The 23,392-nt window shown below is 37.3% G+C and overlaps 1 protein-coding gene across 1 annotated transcript in view; it reads right to left on the reverse strand.

Annotated features, from left to right (window-relative positions):
- CSMD1 (CUB and Sushi multiple domains 1) overlaps window positions 1-23,392 on the reverse strand; it is a 1,614,989-nt gene that overhangs the window by 329,581 nt on the left and 1,262,016 nt on the right. The window contains exons 24-25 of the mRNA XM_063099815.1: window positions 2,498-2,689; window positions 1,888-2,014 (exon numbers count right to left, since the gene is read on the reverse strand). Of these exons, the coding sequence (XP_062955885.1) occupies window positions 1,888-2,014; window positions 2,498-2,689 (319 nt within the window). The remainder of the gene's footprint in view (window positions 1-1,887; window positions 2,015-2,497; window positions 2,690-23,392) is intronic.

Here is a 23,392-nt window from a genome sequence, read left to right on the forward strand (position 1 = left end):
AATAAAGATATATCATACAAAAACCCATGAGATACTGCAAAAACAGTACTAAGAGGCAAATTTATTGCAATAAATGCTTACATTAAAAGAACAGAAAGACTTCAAATAAAGAACCTAACACTACACCTCAAAGAACTTGAAAAACAACAACAATCCAATCCTAAATGTAGTAGACAGAAAGAAATAATTAATCATTTACGTTGATTAAGGACACACATTCATTTTAAATTAGTTATCATGAAAAATGTTTGCTTTTTACACATGCTTTAAGCTCTTTTTCTTGCTCCTCTTACATAGTGAGAATCTTTCTTACATAGTGTTTGTAAGTGGTAATAGTTTGTGTCATGGTAGTTCAACTCCCTCCCAAAATGTCAATGTCATTAAATTAAAGTAAGACACGTGAATTTCAGAGGACATAAATGTCAGAAAAAGAGAAACAGAGCATAGTGGAAGGACATATGAATCCCCCTAACTCCACTCCATCCCATTTATTTTCATTAAAAGTTGCAGTACTTTGAGTCTATGAAAGCTATTGAATATACATGACTATGCTTGTTAGGATGCCTTTTGAGAATAAGGACAAACATCACTGGTTTATGAACTTTCCCATCCTTTCTATTCCTTTAACAAGAAGTTCTGGCTTTGACCTGCTTTTGTCATTCAGCTTCACATATTTTAAGGAGGAGCTGAGTGGACACAAAAGCATGATGAAGGAATACAGACATCTGAAACATGTGGTGGATTAAGGCTGTTGGGAAACAGAGGGTTTTTGTGTGGTTTTTTGGGGGGTGTAGGGTTGGGTGACTAGTACAGGGATCAAACCCTGGACTCTCAGAGTTTTGTAGAAATAAATTTTGTAGAGAAATTTAAAAACAACTACAATGAAAGAGGAAAGTTAATCGAAGGAGGAAAGGGATTTTAAAAAGTAGTGCTGAGGACTGTATGTCATCGTCCTGTTCATCAAGAACCATAATTAAAGAACTTATTTTAACATTACCTTTTTCCTTATGCACTGTGGTTTTGGACACAGTCTTCTGATGAGAACATAAAGAATTTACTTTAAAAATACTATTTTGTTGGTTTAAAAAACTCACCATAATAACTTAGAGCTCTCAATTGTTCTGTTTAAATGTTTGCACCATTTTCTGCAACTTCTAATGATTTCCTTTTACAGGTGTAACTTTGGATCAGAGCAATTTCTTGGTATTACCTCAGTTACTTTGGTGTATTGCAAAGTAACCACACATTCCTCCCATGCCTGTATGCAAGCACCTTTTCTATATGTCTTCTCTTCCCAATAAAGATTGGAGCTGACTTTTTCATTCCTTGAGTTTTGTCTGGTGCACGAGACTTGCTTTGGCAAATGGCACATCAGCAAATGTAATGCCAGTGGAAATTTGAAGTTTGTCATCTTTGCTGCTAGGAACCTTCCACCATGACTAGCATACTGCAGGAGGAGAAACCTGCTGTGAAGGGCTCCAGCCTTCCCACCTATCCCAGCTGAGGCTCACCCACCCAAGGAAGGCCATTCTGGACAGCCCAGCCACAGCCAACCTCACCCAGATCAGAAGAATTGCCCACACAATCCACAAGGTCATGAGAAGATAAACAATTTTTGTTTATAAACTTATTGGGATAGTTTGTTATGCAGCAAAAGCTAACTGATACACTCACTTTCTGTTCATCTTTACTATACATGGCTAACGTAAAATTCTGAAGGAATACCACAGCAAGCAAGTGAGCCACCAAAAAAGTAAGCCATAGCTTTACCTTTTCTTCTTTAGCTCAGAAACTTTAATCATGGAAAACTGATGTACTACTTTCTCCACTACAAAAACAGAAGACATAACTAATCTTCAGTTACTGAAACCAAAATAAACCGAGTACCTGATGGTCTTTCCTGGGTCTGCCTCTATTATCCAAGTGCAATGGAGGTTGTTGTCATAAGGTGCTGGGTAGCCAGGGGACAATATTCGTCCTGACGTGGCAGCGTGAATCCGACCTCCACATTCCGCTGCAAAAGATACAGAGGGATAGGGAATTCTGCTCCAGGTCTCATGAATTTCTATTTAACTACTTTAAAAAAACAAAGCCATCAAGTCTGCATTATAAACATAGACGAAAAAAATCACTATCATCATTTCTCTTTACTTCTTCCCAACCATTATCTTGATGGAAATACTTTACCCTCATGTAATTAAAGTTGAGAGTATAAAACAATGAAATGCTCATGTGGTCGTTCTAATAGTAATTCGGTGCATATAGACTTTATAAAATAGCACTAGGAAATCTGTCCTTCATACTTGAAAACACACACATGTGCGCGCGCACACACACACACACACACACACACACATCCCTTAGGAATACATCAAAACCCACACTGAAAAGAGGAGTAAAATTCCTCCTTTTTTCCAAAAATAAAGTCAAAGCAACATGGAGTGAGTGATCTTAGTCCCCACTTTTTAGAGCAATCTGCACTAGCTTAAAAACTCACCTATGCAAGAAGGCAATGGTTTGTCCCACACTCTCCGGTCTCCGCTCAGACAGGTCAGAGTGTTGCTGCCGTGCATGGCGTACCCTGGGTTACAACTGTACAGAACGATGGTATCAGTAAAGTGGCCTTCATCGCGGATCCTATAGCCATAGTTAGGGATGCCTGGATCCTCACATTTTACTAGATCAAAACCTACAAGAGAGAAAGGGAAAGAATGACTAGAACCAAACTAGGTTGCCAAATGTTCCTTGAAGTGTAGGAGGAAAAAGAAGATTGTGAATTTACAAAGAGAAAAAGAAATATGTGTCTTTATTGGGTTTGTGGTTAACCATTTGTTATTTTGCGAGGATTGATCACCTTCTTTGTCCGTCCCTATTTCTATACATTTTTTTTTCCAAATCCACACCTCCAGTCAACACCCTGGATTCTCCAGCAAGCCTCAAAGTCTCCTCTGAACTGTGAGCTGTGCTGTCTTCACATCTCATCTCTGTCACAGCCTGACCCCAAGAAGGAGGGGCCAGCCATCAGTGCCGCCAGGTCCTGTGCAGGGTCTTTACAGCAGTGTTCACTCCAGCCCGTCAGCAAGGACTACCCCCCTTGTGACATCTTCCCCCAAACTCCATGATCTCAAGCTTCATGGGAAAGTAAAAAGTTGTCCCTGCCCCCAAAGCAATGAGGGCCACTGCTCGTGGCACAGTTATAGGCCCTTGAGCAACTCCGTACACAACAGGAATCCCAGAAATGGATCATCACAACGACGTCAGCAGATTAAGTGCTTCAATACAAATAAACGGGTGAGGGAAGAGAAGATTCAGCTTCTATAGCACCGAGTGTTGATATTGCTTTTATGTGAGGCAATATTTTAAGGCCATCTGTGAAGACAGTCTTACAGTGACATATTTCTCTTCACATCCCACTGCAAATTTTGTCAATTTTAAAAACAGAGCTGGATCCTTGAGAGGCCACATGACCTGTTTATCACTATTTCCATTTGACTTGGAATTTTCTTTTCTCAAAAAGGTTAAATTAAATTGTTTTAAAATGAATGCACAATTTTTGCCAAGTCTGCCGGTCAAACTCACATTTTGAGATGGCTTCCATTGAGGAAAATATAGCCTTGAATTCACAATATAATTTTTCCTCCATCTCTAAATAATCAAGATTGAGTTTTGCAACTTTGTACAAAAACGAGAAAAGAGCTCATGTTTGATAATGTACACTCAGTTGCTAAGTAAAGTTTCCTTTTATAAAGTGTCATACTTTACCAAGTACAAAGTTATTGTCTTTAAAATAACTCTGACCTATTCAAGAAATATAAACAATTTTAATTCAAGATGTCCAGAATGCAAAAACAGAAGAGTATACCAGTTTTGGTGCATAACCAAAGGGATATTTTAAATTGCCACTAAGGGGAGGCAAGAATTAAAAGAAAGGGTCCCAAACACACATGGTTTCAGGAATAATGTAAATATTAAATCTGGTCTGTCTGCATAATGCCAAGATGACTGGGAAGAAACTAAAACATCAAACTCTTATATTATGTATGAAAAATCCACTGAATATCAGTGTTGGAAAAGGCCTTACAGATTAGCCCTTGCTTCTTTTACAAAAGGAAAAAAAAAACAAAGTCTTTGTTGCTCTTTTTCTTCTTTTTCTGGGTGTTGGGATTTGGAACTCACAGGGTCTGAACAGTGTTTTTCTTTCTTTCTTTCTTTCTTTCTTTCTTTCTTTCTTTCTTTCTTTCTTTCTTTCTTTCTTTCTTTCTTTCTTTCTTTCTTTCTTTCTGTCTGTCTTTCTTTTTGTAACATAGTTGATTGTACATATCTGTGGGGTATAGAGTTGAATCTCATTATGTGTGTGCAATGTGATGGTCAAATCAGGATAATTAGTATATTCAACATTATATAATGTAGTCGTTTTTTGTGGCCCTTTACCAATTCCTCCCTGACTCCCTCCCTCCCCCTGCTTTCCCACCTCTCGTAACCTCAGTTCTGTTTTCTCCTTTGGAAAGTTCAACATATTGTGATGGTTTTAGGCTTCTTTTGTTTTTTGTTATTATTTTTTGTTTTTGTTTTTTTAGTTCCCATTTATAAGTGAGAACAAGTATTTCTCTATCTGTGCCTGGCTTATTTACTTAACATTGTTTTCTCTAAGTTCATCCGTGTTGCTGCAAATGTCAGGATTTCATTCTTTTTTATGGCTGAGTAGCATTCCATTGTGTATACATACCACAGTTTCCTTATCCAGTCTTCCAATGATGGGCATTTAGGTTGGTTCCATGTCTTGGCTATTGTATATAGAGCTGCAATGAACATAGGAGTGCAGGTATCCCTTCCACATGATGATTTCCATTCCTTTGTGTCTACACTCAGCAGTGGGATTGCTGGGTCATATGGCAGTTCCATCCATAGTCATTTGAAGAACCTCCATACTGTTTTCCATGATGGCTGCACTAATTCACAGTCCCACCAACAGTGTAGGAGAGTTCCCCTTTCCCCACATCCTTGCTGGCATTTGACATTCTCTGTCTTTTTGATAATAGCCAGTCTAACCGGAGTGAGATGGTATCTCAGTATGGTCTTGATTTGCATCTCCCTGATGCTGAGTGATGTTGAGCATTTTTCATAGACCTGCTGGACATTTGTATGCCTTCATTTGAGAAATGTCTGTTCTGTTCCTTTGCCCCCTTTTTAACTGAGTTACTTGATTTTTACCTTCCTCCACATCTTTGCCAGCATTTGCTGAACGGTGTTTTTGAAAGTAATCCTGCCCAGGAATGGGGATAACAATCACCAAACTAGAGGCAAAAGGACTACTTAGGAGGAGGCAGTTTTCACAGGCTACACTTGGAGTAGGGCTACACCACTAGTAACAGTGTTTCAGAAAGAATGTTTCATTGTCTTGAATTTAGATTAGGTATGCTGTCTCAAAGTCCGATGGAACATAAAATGGGAAATATCCATTAGATGAATAAAATACAACTATAAGAAATATAAATCCAAAGAGTCTAACATCTATTCCTATTATCAGTACCACTGTAACAGAATTCTGGGTAAATTTAAAAATGTTTGAGGGGTTTTGGCCTCACATGCTAATGGGCCATCAGGGCCTGCAATGACGACCAAGGCTGTGCTTGACAGTGGCCCAGGGAACTGTGCAGCTCTGACTCACGCACACAGCACTGCTGAGGCAGCCACGACCTGGTGATGTGCTGAAATTCACACCTGCTGGGCCTTGAGTATCTCATTTTTCAAGAGGCACCAGAAATTTGAATTTTTAAAAGTTTTTAAAAATGCTTGTTGAATAAACACATATTCTAAAAGTGGAGATTGTTAAAGCTGAAGGCAAATAACATTATACAATCTAGATGACTGATCACAATTTTTAGATTGCACACATGCCTGGCATCATTTAGACTTCCTCTCTAGTGGTAAAGGCTTTCATCAGACTCAAAGTGGGGAAAAGTAGATATAGTTCATCAAATGCTTTTAAAGCAAGCTTTGAAACACACACACACCTGCAGGGGATGGTGAAAGCCTGGACAAAGAAACAGTCAAGATAACTATTCACTTTGACAATAAATTATTTCTTGGTTTTTACAAAAGAGTTTTTCACACCAGGTTTTCTTCGCTGGAGAAGTACTCTTATGTTGATAAAGTAATGACATTGATTTTACTGTGAGAAGTATGAGCTGTCTCAGCAATGTGCATCCATAAGCTTCACAGGTAGTTTATGGCTATTAATTCTTAAAACGTTATTTAGAATGTCCCTCTATGTTCAGAAAGCATGGCCTTTAAGTTACAAAAGTTCTAAAATCCAAAACCATAGTTATTTTAAAATTAGCTTGCAGAAACATTTTTTTCTGCCCCAAAACTTGCATCAAAGCCTTTTTTGGAGCAAGGCAGGAAGAAATATTAAAAAACAAACAAGCAAACAAATAAAGATATATCAGTAAAAATGTCTACCAAACTATATGTGTGTTGAATTTTTCTAGAGAAATATCTGTTTTATTGCATTTTCTATCACTCAACTTTAAAAGTTGTTTTTTAAAACCATATCTTCTTGTGCACACAAGTTAAGCCAAGTTATTTATGATAGGATAGTTACTCTTTACGCTACCAGCTGTCTCTTTTTTTCTTCTGATGCCTTTTATTGTTTTTTCAAAAGATCACTTAGTACTCAATGGCATCATAAAATTTATTATTTTGTAAAATGTCCTACATTTGATTCTTAAAAGCCCGAAGCCTCTGGGCCTAACAAATGTCTCTGTATAAAATACATTCCTCTTCCCTGTCAGAGAGCTGAACAGTATTTGGTCACTACAGAATTCAGTTTTCCAATTTTCAATTGACTGAAGACAGCTGTGTTCTCTCAAAGCTTCTCACATGATTTAATAATTCATGCATAGTTACAGGCGGAATCACAGACATTTATAGCTAGAAGTAGCATAAGAAGTTACATGAATCAATGTCTTCAAAGGAGTAGAAAAAGATCCCTGGGAACCCAAAGCTTCTACTTCGTGTTGCTTGAGCCACAAACCAGCTTAGTGGCCCACTGGGGAACAGGCCTCCACACTTCACACCGGGCACTTTAGCACCATGGAGTTTACACATCTCCCAAGCTCAGAGCCAGCGGGAGTCTGCTGTGCTACATCAGAGGATTTGACTCCTGAACCCCTACTCTGTCCACGTTCATCGGGAATGCAGCCCTGTCTCCTGCTTTTCTCTCCACAAATTGCATGAGATTCATTTCAATTGAGCTTCGCTTGCTATGTGATTAAAGAGTAATACATAACCAGCACCTCCTAAAAATTTCAACACTGCTTTTAAATATTAATAAAATAAGTTTAATTAATGTAAAGTAGCAGAATTCCGAAATGACAATATAAAATTCTGTGATGTTGATTTTGTACTGTTTTAGAAGAGGATATTTCCATGTTTTATTAAAAGAAAGAAACAAACAAACAAACCCTCCAGTTCCTTAAAGATATTTTATTTAAATCTACAAAGGTATCTCTCCAAAGAAGAGATTGTTCCATTTTAATGTGGATGGAAGACTTTTAAGACTGCTGAAGAGTAATAACATTAAAAAAACAGAGAAAGTACTCCTCTCTATCTTGAAGCTACTAGCCTGCAAGAACTCAGTCTACTAATACTGGTTCTGTATTTTCTTTATACTGTAGGAGCTTTAAAAAAGATTAAATCAAGTTATTTGTGTCAAAACATTATTAGGTATTACAATTGAAGCTTGAATATATTGGCTAATTCTATTTCTTTCTGTTTTCTAGTGACTTCTTCTAACGTTCTATGGATAGAAAAGATGCTATGAACAAAAATGTTCTAATCAAAACAGGCTCCAAACATCAGGCTGATGAAAATCACTACTCCATACTGTTGCTGTAATTAACCAGTCTTAATATTTTTAAGAATTAAATCCTCTGTCTCTTTTAAGTCTAACAAAATATTAGAGTTTCAGAAAACTTCCTTTAAACTTTCAAGTATTTGCACTAGTTCTTTTCTTTCACATAAAGCACTGTGTATAAAGAGAACCCGCTCCAGACTAAAGCTGTTTTATATATCCAGGCTGAACAATGAGGCCCACAGTGACATGAACTTCTTCGGCTTCTACCTAAGAAACTCTTGAGAAAGCACTTTCACACTTAGGCAAGCTTTGAAAATATAACTGAGGAAGAATACTTGTCATTTATGAATCTCTGATATCTTCTCTTGTGAGCTACTGACAAGAATTCAGACATTTACAGAAACCTACTATATCATAACTTTACCTAAGACATTTCAATTTGGATAATATACTTTTAGGGTAAAAATCTTTTAATAATTTAAGAAAGGTTGTCATGTGCAAAAAAATGAACAGTGTCTTTCCACTTACATTCAGTAAAAGGGAGAACTACATTGAAAACTTATTCTTTTTTATTAACTCTCTTTATCTGCAGTCATCTGGAAAGAAAAAGCTTAAGAGGGGGTCATTTCTTAAACTTATTTTGTGGTTCACTTATGAAATTCAGGTACCCACATGGAGGGCACAGAAGTAGACAGACACAAGTTCTTTCTAAATTACTCTTTAAATGCATCCAACTAGGGAATGTTATTCTAACTTATAGAAAGTGGTAAGAACTTATTATCAGGCACTGACTCAGTTTTTAAAACAAATTTATTATCAATCATGAGCCAGGAACTTTGTCGGATACTGTGAGAAGAGTTGAATAAAACAGGGTTCCTACCTGCGCTGTCTAATTAATTACACAGATAGAATAAATGTTTGTAAAACATTACTATAAATGCTGTAGCAAAGGTTTGTGTGAAGGTTGAGAGAGACACAAGAGGAAGTTACTAAGAGCTGAGGGGTTAGTAAAGCTTTGTAAAGAGATCAAATTTGAGCTGGTCAAGAAGGATGAATGGGCCTTCTGGAAGTCATCAAACCAGTGGGAGAACACTCCGGATAGAACAGTCTTCAAGAATGCATGGGAGTTTGGAAGAACAGTTTGCAGTAGCAATTGCATCTGGTGAAGCTTTGTGTTAAGCCGATGGGGTGAGATTACGTGCATGCATGAAGCATACAATCATACTATCAAATGGAGCTTGAGAGATAGGAGGCAGAAGACTGGGAAGAGGAGAGATGGTCTGGGGTGATGGGAGGAGACAAGGGCAAGAACCCAGTTTGTGTGAGAGGTGTGGTGGAGAGAGGAGACACATCAGCGCTGTTGGTCCTTTAATGTTAGTGTCATCACATCACAAATCTTCTGTTCTAATCCAGCAAAGCAATAAAGTCTTTCATTGATAACTTTTTCTATGACATAATTAGAAATAAACACACTTTGAACATTTCTGAGGGCACAGAACAAGACAATCTCGGTCCTAATGGAGTCTAATAATGAAATCAGACATAATTACAAACAGCAATAGATTAGAATAACTACCCAAGCAATGGAAATATGTATATTATGAATCAACATTGACAATCAAAACAAAGGCATACTGTTTTCTCTGCTATTCTTGGTCTCCATTTTTTGCTAGCTTTTCTATTTTTCCCCAATTATATATGTGTTTTGTTGGACTTATTTCTTCGTATATTGGAGATAATGGTGAGAGGAAGCACAGAATACCTTTTGTTTTGTTTTGTTTTGTTTTAAATAGGAGCTTCTGTGAAGTTTTATAAGCATGGCTCCTCCTACCATGTAGAATCAGCCTACAGTTTTCTGGTTAATATTAGTGTTGTCTGCATGACCACCCAATGTGTTCACATCGTATGAGGGCACTTCAAAAAGTTCATGGAAAGATTCTTATTACCTTTCAATTCTATTTTTTCATGAAATTTTTGAAGTACCCTTTTACACATAATTTACACATTTTAATTTTAAATTAAAATATTGACATGAAAAGCTGCTTCTGTGACTAGAAATGTGAACTTTTAATATTATTCTCCTAAAGTGTATTTTTAATTATGAGTTCTGCCTTATGATATACTTAGTAAATTATATACAGTAGCTTAGACTAGTAATTTTTCATTTTTATTTATTGAATGTATCTGAGAGTATAGTTTCTTCATATAACGTTTTAATTTGGGGGGCCCAATATATTAATTGGTATTAAAATAAAATTTTAAAAAGAAAGAGAAAGGGAAAAAAAGTGAATCTCTCTAGTTCTCTAGTTCAGAACATATGTCTGCAGTATCTTACCCTCTGACCTACCACAATTCATTAATTAAACCACTTAGTCAACACGTACTTATGAAATTCCTACTCTACTACAGATATTTTCCCAAATGCTGAAGATACAAAATTAATGAACCTCAGTCCTTGCCCATCAGGAGCTCACAAACTGTACAAGACGGAAAGTAACATGCAGCAGCTAACTTACTACAGAAAATAGGGGGAGGTGGGGCAAGACAGAGAACTAGAGGTGCCTGGGCCTCATTTCTTCCACAGAAAGGGACCAGAACAACTGACAGCTAAATATTGACAGAAGCATCTGTGGGAGAGCACAGGAGTACAACAGGAGACCGGCAAGATCCCTGTGGAGCCTGAAAGGCCAGGATGACAGCACAGACAGGAGAGAGAGGCACAGGGCCTCAGCTGCCACGTCTCCACCACCAGGACTGGTGCAGACGGGACATTCCCCTGCTGGAAAAAGGTAGGCAATGGCACACACCAACATCCATCATCAGCACAGAGGCCTGAAGATCCTTTTGCAGAAGGATTTGATAGACTTCATAGCCCAGAGCCAAGTGTGGGAAACTTCCTAGAATATACCGCACTGCTGCAGAACAGGAGCACCTACAGTGCGCTCCCCACACCCCACCTCGTGACCTAAGCTGATGCAGTACTACCCCATCTCAAAACCAGAGCCACTGCGAGACCATACCCTGTCTTGCAGCCAGGAGCCACAGTGCTTCCCCAGCAGGCACTCACAGGAAAGGTTACAATGCCCTGATCACAGCAGCTTGAAGCCTGGGCCCACAGTGGTTGTGACTCTAGGCCAGTAGTTTGGGAAGCCAACCCCAGTTCTGTTGACCTGACGCACACCCACATCCCTGGATAGAGAGCAGACAGGTAGTCCCACCTCTGGCAGACTGACCCCCTTTCTCCTCTTCCCTGCCCCACCAGCTGGCTGAGTTCTGTGTCTCTGAAAACTAAATTGAGAAAAACAGCTAACTGGTTTCTTCCCTAACTCACATGCACTCAGGTGGTTGGAAATAAAGTGCATCTGCGCCCTCCTTGAGAAGTGACCAGGTAGTTTCTAGCTCAACAATCCTGCACAGCAGCCTCACTCACCACTCCAACAAGTGGCTGGCCAAGCCCCTCCCTGCAGGCCTGCTTAGCAGCCTCGCCTACTGCCCAAGAAGTGACTGACGTGCCTTCCTTTCATCGGGCTCTCTTCTCAAGCTTGCCCACTACTTGAGAAGTTGCTGGCTGGGCCTACTCTCTGCAGCCTTGTCTTGAGACCTTTCCCACCATCCTAGAGGCGTCTGGATAGGCCCCCTCTTGTCAGACCTCACCTACCACCAGAGAAATAGTTGGCCAGGCCCCATCTCTGCAGCCCCACCTAGTGGCCTCACCCACTGCCGAAGAGGAGGCTCAACAGTCCTGCCCTTGACAGACCCACTCCCAAACCATACAGGGTAGCATGACCTTGCACCTGGCCCCTGGCACAGTGGACTAGCCACTGGCAAACCCACACCCAGCTAGCTCTGCCAAAGTGCACTCATGCCCCATGACATGGACTGAATTATGATCTCCAAGTTTTAAGTATTAGAAGCTTGATCCCCACTGTGACTGTTAAGAGGGTGGGAAATCTGATCATGGTAATTGAAAGGTGGGGCCTTGAAGGTGTGATTAGATTCTGAGGACCACTCCCTAATGAATGGATTAATAATGGTGGACATGGGTGTGGTTCTGAGGGTTTTAAAAGGAGATCATGTGAAAGTCTCTCTTTGCTCTGTCATTCTCACCATGTGACACACTGCATTGCTGTAGGGTCACCTCACCAGAGGTGTTCCCTGGACTGTGGACTTCCAAGCCTTCAAAACTATTAGCTATAAATTTAATTTTCTTAGAAATTATCCAGTTCCAAGTATTTTGCTATAAGTAACAGAAATGGACTAATACATCCTTGGCTCAGAGAAACAGCACAGCTATCACACCCCTGAAAGACCTGCCCCTGAGTCTTTAAGCCATTGAATGGACATGAATTCAAGTGAGAAACAGCTTGGTTGACATACCACTAGTGGTCCCACCCAAGGTAAAAGAAGCAGCATAGTGACACTGCCACTGGTGAACCAGTCCTGGAGAACCTGAAATACCACTCACCCACATCCTCAGCCTGATAATCTAGCAATTCCATCCCCAGTGAGCCAGCACCTGAGATGACTGACCCAGTACACATGCACATCCCTGACCTATGAAACAACCCAGTGAACCCTCCCCTGGCAAAGCTCTGCCACCAATGCCACAAACCTCCCAAGCATAGGTTGCCGAATCACTTGCATACATAGCAATGTTGGATTACAGGTGTAGGAACCACACAGAGTCTGCACTACTGTACCCATTCAAAACAAATCCATTGTACTTTACTCACCTGACACCCTAGTACACATTTGTAGGTGAAAGTCTTTTCCCATGCAAGTCACTCTGCCAAACTCAAAGAGGTGATGATTCCACCAGATACACAGATATCAACACAGAAAAACATAAAACCTAAAAAATAAGGGAACACGATACCAAAAAAGAAACACAAGAATACTCCAGTACCTGATTTCAAAGAATCAAAAATTGCTGATTTGCCAGAAAAATAATTCAAATTAATGATCTTAAGGAAACTCACTGAGATACAAGACAATACAGAAAACAACTCAATAAATCAGAAAAACAATTCATGATCTGAATGAGAAATTCATCCAAGAAATACATATCATTTAAAAAGTCAAACAGAAATCTTGGAATTGAAGAATTAGTTGAATGAAATAAAAAATACATGCGAGAATCTCAATAACAGAGTACATCAGGTAAAAGAAAGAATTTCTGATCTAGAAGGCAGCATTTATGAAATAACACAGGAAAACCAAACAAAAGAAAAATAATAATAAAGAATTAACAAAGTCTACAAGATCTTTGGTAAGTTATTACGTGAACAAATATTTCAATTAGGGGCATTCCAGAAGGAGAAGAAAACAAAAATATTGAAAACCTATTTAATGAAATAATAGCTGAAAACTTCCTTAGTCTTTGGAAAGATACAACATTCAAATCCAAGAAGCTCAAAGGTCCACAAATAGATTCAACCCAAAAAGGTCCTCTTTAAGACACTGTAGGCAAAGTGTACAAAGTTATAGAAAAAGAGAGAATTCTAAAAACAGCAAGAGAAAAGTTCTAAGTCACTTATAAGGGGATCCTCATTAGACTAATAGAAGACTTCTCAACAGAAACCCTGCACCCAGGAAAGAATGGGATGATATATAAAAGTAATCAAAGAAAAAAACTGACATCCAAGAATATTATGCCCAGCAAAGCTATCCTTCAGAAATAAAGGAGAAATAAAGTCTTTGTCAGACAAGCAAAAATTAAGAGCATTCACCACCACCAAACCAGCATTACAGTACATTTTTAGGGGATTCCTACATCTAGAAGAGAAAGAATGATATCAACCATCATAAAAACACCTGAAAATATACAAATTACTGGTAGAGTAGATACACAAATAACAAAGAGAGAGAAATCAAACCTTGTCAATACAGAAAACCACCAAACCACAAGGATGAACAATGAGAGGAAGAAAGGAACGAAGGATATACAAAACAATCAAAAACAACCAAAAAAAAGACATAAGTAAAACCTCACATATAAATAATAAATAAGAATAATAAATGGATTAAATGCCCCAATTAAAATACATAGGCTGGCTGAATGGATAAAAAAAATGACCCATCTGTATGCTTCCTACAAGAAACACAAGACACACATAGACTAAAAGTAAAGGGATACAAAAAGATATTAGATACAAATGGTAAACAAAAGTGAGAAGGAGTAGCTATACTTATGTCAGATAAAAAAGACTTTAAGTCAAATTTGTACTAAGAGATTAGGAAGGGCACTATACAGTGATAAAGGAATCAATATATCAAGAGGATATAGCAATTATAAATATATGCATGCAACACCATAGACCCGATGGATCTAGCAAAAACATTTACAGAACATTTCATTCAACAGCTGCAGAATACACAGTCTTTGTTTGACCACATGGAAAACTGCCCATATGCTGGGCTACAAAACTATTCTCAACAAGTTCCAAAAAACTGAAATCATATTGAGTATTTTTTTCTCACCATAATAGAATAAAACTAGAAATTAATAACAAGATGAACTTCTGAAACTAAACAAATATATGGAAATTAAACAAAATGCTCATGAATGATTAATGGGTCAAATAAGAGACTAAGAAGGAAATCAAAACATTTCTTGAAAAAAATGAAGGCAGAAACACAACATACCACAACCAATGGCACTATTAAGAGGAAAGTTTATAACAATAAATATATACATCAAAATATATACAACACAATAGCCAAGGCACTATTAAGAGGAAAGTTTATAACAATAAATATATACATCAAAAAAATTGAAATATTTCAAATAAACAAGCTAACAATGCATCTCAACGAACCAAGAATGAACCAAACCCAAAATAAGTAGAACAAAATAAATAATAAAAATTTAAAAATCAGAATAGAAATAATGAAATTGAGACTAAAAGCACAATACAAAAGATCAGTCAAAAAGATAAATAAAATCAACAAACCATTAGCTAGACTAACCAAGAAAAAGAGAGAAAAGACCCAAATAAATAAGATCAGAAATGCAAAAGGATACATTATAATTGATGCCACCAAAATAAAAAGGATCATTAGAGACTATTATAAACAACTATATGCCAGTAAATTTGAAAATTTAAAGGAAACAGATAAATTCCTGGGCATGTATGTCCTGCCAAGACTGACCCAAGAAAGAGAAAACCTGAAGAGAAAAATAACAAGCAATGAGAAACCCAGGATCAGATGGCTTTACTGCTGAATTCCACCAAACACCTTAAGAAGAACTAATACCAATACTTCTTAAACTATTTCAAAAAATTTCAGTGGATGGAATTCTTCCAAACCCATACTAAGAGGCCAGCATTACCCTGATATCAAAACCAGGCAAGGACACACACAAAAAGAAAGCTATAGGCCGATATCCCTAACGAACACAGATGCAAAAATCCTCAATAAAATACTAGTAAACCGAAGCCAACAACACATCAAAATGTTTATACACTATGACCAAGTGGGATTTATCCCAGGGATGGAAAGATAATTCAGCATCTGCAAATCAATAAGTATGATGCATCACATCAATAGAATGAAAGAAAAAATCCATATGATCAACTTGATAGAGTCAGGAAAAGCATTTTATAAAATTCAAAATCTCTTCATTGATAAAGACTCTCAGCAAATTAGGCATAGAAGGAAAATATCCTAGTACAATACAGGCTATATATGACAAACCAAGAGTAACATTTGGAATAGGGAAAAGCTGAAAGCTTTCCCCCTAAGAACTGGAACAAGACAAAGGCGACCTTTCTTACCACTTTTATTCAACATAGTACTGGAAATCTTAGCCAGAGCAATTAGGCAAGAGAAAGAAATAAAGGGAATCCAAATTGGACAGGAAGAAGTCAAATTGTCCCTGTTTACAGATGACATGATTTTATTTATAGAGAAACCCAAAGACTCTACCAAAAATCTCTTAGACTGAAAAATTAAGTGAAGTGGTAGAATAAAAAATCAACATACAAAAATTCAGTAGCCTTTTCATACACCAACAATGAAGTAGGTGACCAAGAAGTCAAGAAAGCAAACCCATTTACAATAGCAACAAGAACAACAAAAAATATACCTACAAACAAATTTAACCAAGGAGGTGAAAGATCTCTTCAAGAGAAACTATAAAATGCTGATTAAAGAAATTAATGATGACACATGGAAATAAACCTCATGTTCATGGATTAAAGAATCAATATTGTCAAAATGAACATACTACCCAAAGAGATCTACTGATTCAATTTAATTCCCATCAAACTATTAATGACATACTTCACAGAAATAGAAAAAGCAATCCAAAAATTCATATGGAACAACAAAAGACAGTAGTCAAAGCACCCCTGAGCAAAAAGAACAAAACTGGAAGCATCACACTACTTGACTTCAAATTATACTACAAAGCTATAGTAATCAAAACAGCATGATGCTAGAACAAAAACAGACATATGGACCAATGAAGCAGAATAGAGATTCCAAAAATAATTCCTATACCCAATTGACTTTCAACAAAGAAGTCAAGAACAAACACTGGGGAAAGGGCAGTCTCTTCAATAAGTGGTGGTAGAAAACTGGAGAACTGTATTCAGAAGAATGAGACTGTCTATCTCTCACTATATACAAAAATCAACTCGCAATTGATTAAAGAATTAAATGTAAGACTTTAAATATAAAATTTATAAAAGAAAACATAGAGGAAAGCCTTCAGGACATAGGACTGGGCAACAATTTTATGAAAAGTCCTCAAAAGCAAGGCAATAAAAGCAAAAATAAACAAATGGGATTATATCAAACTAAAAAGCTTCTGCACAGCAAAGGAAATAAACAGAGTGAAGAGACAACCTGCAGAATGGGAGGAATTATTTACATACTATGCATTTGACAAGGGATTAACTCCAGAAAATACAAAGAACTCAAGTCAATAGCAAAAAACAATCTGATTAAGACATGGGCAAAAGAGCTGAATTGACCTTTCTCAAAAGAAAACATAAAAATGGCCAACAGATATATAAAAACATGGTCAACATCATTAACCATCAGAGAAATACAAATCAAAACCACAATGAGTTACCATCTTACTCCAGTTAGATTGGCTATTATAAAAGAGACAAAAAACAACAAATGCTGGCAAGGATGCAGAGAAAGGGGAACTATTATACATTGTTGGTGGAAATATAAATGAGCTCTATTCACAGTAGCTGCTATGGGTCAAATGTGTCCCCCCATAGTCCATGTACTGGAAACTTCATCTCCATTGTAACAGTGTTAAGAAAATGAGAAATCCAATTATGGTATTTCAAAGGTGGGGCCTTTGAGAGGTGATTGGATTGTGAGGACTATGCCCTCAAGAATGGATTGATCCATTTATGAAGTAGCAAGGTATCATGGGCATGGCTCTTATGGCTTTATAAGAAGAGAGTGAGAAGGTTGGCTCTCTTGCTCAGGCTATTCTCACTATGTGACACTCTGAGTTGCTGTAGAGTCACCACTAAGAAAAAGGCTCTTACCAGATGAGTTCCCTGGACATTGAACTTCCCAGCCTCCAAACTGTAAGACATAAATTTCTTTTCTTTTTTTTTTTTAAAAAAAAGTTACCCAGTTTCAGATATTCTGTTATAAGCAACAGAAAACATACTGACATAATAGCCAAGGTTTGGAACCAATCTAAATGTCCATCAGTGAATAATGAAATATTGCTCAGCCATACAAAAGAATGAAATTCTGCCGTTCACAACAACATACATGAGTGTGGAGAAACAACGCATGTTCTCACTCATATTTGGAAGCTGAAAAAGTTGGTCTCACAGAAGTAGGGAGTACAATAGTGTTTACTAGAGACTGGTAAGGGCATAAGTGATGAGGGATGGAGAGAAAATGGTCAATGGATACAAATTGTAGACAAAGTGGAAAAATAATGTCTAGTGTTTTATAGCTATAGATGGGGACTACAGTCAACCACAAATTACTGTATAATTTCAAGTAGCTAATTGAGAGGATTTTGAGTGTTCCCAACACACATAAGTGACAATTGTTTGAGGTGATGGATGTGCTAAATACCTTAATATCATTGCACACTAAATAAATGCATCCATGTACTCCATAATCCAAGCTATTTCATAAATATATACAATTATTGTGGGTCAATTAAGAAAATAAATTTAAAAGGAGAAAAACAAAAGAAATACAGAGTAAAATAGTGGTTACCAGAAGCTGGGAAGGGAAAAGAGAGATGGGGAAAGGTTAGTAGACCTGTACAAAGTTACAAAGTTACAGTTAGACAGGAAGAATAAGTTCTGGTGCTCTAAGGTGACTAGCTAATAGTATTACATTGTAAATTTCTAGAGAGCTAGAAAAGAAGACCTTGAATGTTACAACCACAAAGAAATGATAAATGTTTAGGTGACAGATATGCTAACTATTCTGATTGCATCATTATACAAAAAATGCATGTATTGAAACAGCACAATGTAACCCATAAAAATGTATAAATAAAAAACACAGTTCACATACTATATATTAAAGGAACATTCATTCATTAATTCAACATACACTTATTAAGCACTTACCATATAGTATCTTTCACATGGATACCATATTGTGCTTCAATATACAGACACAGTCTCTCCATTCAGGCTAAGAGTTTAACAGGAAGAGTTACTACTATCACCAAGTGCTTAAGCAGAACAGAATGGGCAAGCATTGGCTCTATAGTTGGCAATCAGAAGAGGAGTTCACTAGCTGGATCTCTGGTTAATTCCACAGGGTCTCTGTGAAGGCAGGATATGAGTACAGGGCAGCCCATGTATAGGCAGCCACACACCATGACATATGGCTGCTTCTAAATGAGCCACCTGTACTTTCCAAGAGCACGTGGGAGACGGCAACATAACACAGGCCATGCTTGATGGAGGATACTTCTTTCAGATTTACAAATAAAAGCCATACAAACATGCGTACATAGATACATTTATAAAAAAACAATATCCAGAAGTACAACAAACAGGAAGACAGCCAACCACATATCACATTTCATTACATAGAACGTAATTTGATTATCTTCAGATCATACTGCAAAACACACCAGTGGTTTTTATCTATCTTACTTGCATATAATAATTTAAGAAGTAACTTCCTCTCTGAAAAGATCTGTTTTTTTTTTTTCTTTTTTAATCTAGGAATACTATGTCTAAAAAAATGAAATTCAACATGCTTTTATTTTATTAAACTCTGAAATTCATTAAAGGCTTAAAATATCTTGACTAGTCAAATACCTAATGAACTAGAGCATATTCTTTAAAATTTTGTCACAGGTATTTACACCACTATACAATCTTCATGGCCAAATACAAATGAAAGTCTTTACAATACACATTTAAATAATTTGATAGAATTTGACAACAAAGTGGGATAGAAATTAAAACTAGACTAAAATACACAGTTTGATAGCTTGTAAATTAAATATCAATATACATAGATGAATATATGGAATAAGGTGGCAAGTGAAAGCTTTATCAATGAATCCCAAGTACCATACTTGACTTATATTTAAATTATATTGTAATATCATATTTTTAAACAACAACACATACTTTCAACAATGATATTTTTAAGAAACATGAACATTTCTGTGAAATTGAATTATATAATTATTTTTAAAGGTAGGAAAATTCTCATTTTTTTTTTTGTCATATTCCTTAAGAAAAAGTAGATTCATTAAAAGTAAATGGAGGGGAAAATGGCAAGAGGGAAATTAGGAACACATCAAATGAGTTATTTTACAAACAATCATTTATTAGTAATGTAGACTTCTCAGCACATAATCTTAATTTCTATCGTCCAAAATTCAATAACGTTTAGATTTATATTATTTGTTTTTAGATGGGAATATCCAAATTGACAACTCATTTCAAAAAAATATTTTACTTTAATAGAGAAATAGAAGCTATGGTTAATTTATTATTTTCACCCATGGATTTAAGTATCTGCCATTGGCTTAGGAAGTGAATGAATGGACTGGCCTGAGCTCAGAAGTGTATTTCATGATCGTGCTCTTCGACGTGAGGGGTGGTCACCAGCATTTACAGAGCACGTGCTCTGTGCTATGAAAGCATTAGGCAGTTTTGTCTGTGTTACTCCTTTTAATCCTGAACGTAATTTTACAAAAAGGTTAAGATTACAGCATTCTAAGCAAGACAGACTGGAGAGAGTTGTCACAGCCAAAATAAAAGGTGTCAGCCTAGAGAAGTCCAGGCTCTTGTGAGGAGCACACAGGCCAAGTGGTTTAAAAAACACAGGACATTCAGGCTCTCAGAAGTCAAACTCTGAAAAAGCCAAAGGTAGGAGGTAGTTATATGAATAAACAACAAGACCTTTTAAGATGCTGACTCCTGACAGAATGAGTTCTTTTTGAAAAGTCTCTCCCTGTCCCTCCTTCCTAGACTCCTTCAGTCATTCTCGCTAGTGACAGTAATGTTGAGCTAGCTGAGATGCATCTGAAAAACCATACAAGATATTACTATATCTCTTTTCATTAGCTTAAGAAAATTAACTTGATTTTGTCCAAAAATATAATAAATATGAACAATAATCATTTTTTAGAGTCCCATTGAGGAATTCATTCCTTGACACTCATAAAATAATTGTTCAATTTTCATTTTCTCAGAAAAGTTTGCAATGTTGGGTAAAGAAACATAATAAACATATCCATGTCAAATTTACTCATACAAATCTACCCACATTTACTCTTTCTCACACTAAGCTTTAAGACTGGTACAACTAATGGCAAGAGTCTTGATTTCCGGAATATTGCTCTTTCCTCTTTTCGGTTTATGTTTTTATCCCTTGCCAAAAAGAAAAAAGTCTGGGAGAAAGGCAGAGCCCATGTTGGTGAAGGTCTGAAGACCCCAGTGGGAGCAGTGGAACGACTGACAAATGAAATGATCTGCACCGGAGAGAGGCGGAGGACATCCTCACCAGATGGCAGCAGGCTGTGGACACCGGCACCACTGGCAGAGGGATGGAGGATGAGGAGGAATGGGGCGACAACTGAGTTTCTTCCCAAACAGTGCACTGGACTGAGTCCTCACACACCCTGCCCTTCGCCGTGCCCTCTCCAGTTTCCCAAGCATCGTGTGTGAGTGGCAGTGCTGATTTCTTCCTTCCCCACATTGTAGAGGTTTTTATAAAAGAAAGTAAAGGATTTATGAAAACACTTTGAGCTCTTCGTAAGTAAATTCTGTATGACTATAAGAGAATATCAACAATATTTGAACTTATTGCTGCTGTTATGATTCATATGTTGTTACTTTTATTGTCATAGGACTAATAGATACAAAGGAATTGCCCTGCCCTATGCGAGAATGCACCACCTCTGGCAAGGCAGTGAGGTCGTCGTTCCTAAGAATTGACAGCCGCACCAGCCCACCGCCAGCACATCACAGCCTTAGGAAGTAAGACCACCATCCCTCGCTCTCAGTACCTCATTGTCTGAAAGCATTTCTGCTGACTGTCATCTGTCAGTCTAACTGTGACTCATAAGTGCCAGCCCGTCCTCGCTCAGCGTGCTGCCAAGACGTTAATAACATAAGCCAGCCACGTAGGAACCGCAGTGTAACCTCACACTGCTGTGCTGAGAAACAGTGCTTGCTCTTTGCACACTTTTGCACACGGGATAGATTTCCCAAACGCCAAACATCATGAAGGGCTCAGTTGCAAATCCCAAAGGCAAAGCAAGACAAAATGCCTAACCACAAAATGTGCAAACAAAGCAAGGCCCATGAATTCAATATCTTCCCAAAATGGGCACCACATTTATACCTCCCAATTCACCTCAAAGTCACCCACAACTCAACGTTCTGAAATAATCTTTGACTTCCTTCTTTCTACTGCTCCCATGAGACTCACCACCCATGTCTTGCAAAGCTTCCCTCACAAACCTCCTTCAGCTTTCTATCTTCACTTGCTTAGGCCCAGCCTTCCTGACTCCAGGTGGAGGTCGCTGCCCTTGCCTACAAACAGATGCCCTGGCGGGGCAGGGACCATGAGGCGCAGGCGAGTCCTCACTCTAGCCATAAGCTTCTCATAATCCTGCCACCCACTACTGTCTTTTGTATCCAGCTTACTGTCTTCCGTATCCAGTTTACTGTCTTATTGTGCCCTAGTATTGCTTGTCATTGTCCAAATCATGCCTGTCCTTGGAGATCAAGTTCCATTCCTGCCAGAGCATTCCTGCTACCCTGGCTATTCCATTGGAACCACTTTATCCTCCCTGAATTTCTTATGAATCCTGCCACAAATACATGATGATTGGTGTTCTGTGTGCTTTTCTTCCATGTTTTCCTGTGTTCATTACTCCATCTAGAAACTAACCTCTTTGAAGACAGGGATAGCATAGCAAATCCTCTGTTTATTGCATCACCTAAGTAAGTCTGGCAGTTAAAATAAAAATACTAAAATATATGCATGTTACTATGTTTAATTGGTGCTCATTTTAATTCCAGGCAATTTGTTTATAAGTGCCTTTGATTCAAAAATATATTAAGTTGTAATGATTTCAGAGTGTTATTAAAACACAAAATTCACTGCTTTTCTACACAGAAAGAAATCAGTGAGTTGGCTTTAAAATCATGAAAATAAATGTACTCCTTTCAAGTTTTAATACTTTATGATTTTTACAAAAATTGGGAAGATTTTAAAATAATATTCAGTCAAAAATATTCAGTTAGTACAATTTCAGAATGGATTTGATAATATTCTGTTCTAACAAACCTAGAACAGAAGCTATACAGTTTCATATTTCTCCATACATCGATTTTCCAAAGAGAGAATCTCATTAGCTCTCAATATATATTGTTGTAGAAATGTTTGGCGACATATCTACATAATAAAATGGACACTTTCATGAATTATTTTATATTGCACAAAATTCAATATAGAAATCTTCATTGTTAGGAATACAAAATAGTGTTATTTCTGTAACAGTGAAGTTAGTTTGTCAATGGTAAATGAACTGACCACAAAGACATCAAAAGTTTTTGACAGCCAGCAACCCCCCCAAAACAGTAGACTTCCAACAGAAGCAGAATATTTTTCTTCACTTCTTGATTTGTTTATTTATATTTCCTATCAGAACCATTCTATTCTTTTAGGTCTGGAAATATGTCTTTTACATTTTAAAATATCAGTAAAATAATTAAGCGTTCAAATTAATTAAGAAATAATATGTATGAATGAGCAATTTCTTAGCATTTCCTTCAATGATTGTATTGTGCAAGAGGACAGGTAAATTATTTCTTCTCCCAAACAGGCCCATTTCATACAGGTCTTATTTTATACTGAAGTACTGTCACCTCTAGATGTTTCCAGAAGAGACAGACATTCCATGTACATAGATAGCTACCTCTAGAATTTTGTCATCTTGGCTCCTCAACTAATATTTCATTGGCCAAGATGTATAAAGCACCAGGTTCCAATAAATTAGTCAGAGCTGTGGGGAATTCCCTGGATCTCTGCCCTCCAGGTGTG

This window comes from Cynocephalus volans, chromosome 1 (assembly GCF_027409185.1).
Source record: "Cynocephalus volans isolate mCynVol1 chromosome 1, mCynVol1.pri, whole genome shotgun sequence".
Lineage (NCBI taxonomy): Eukaryota > Metazoa > Chordata > Mammalia > Dermoptera > Cynocephalidae > Cynocephalus > Cynocephalus volans.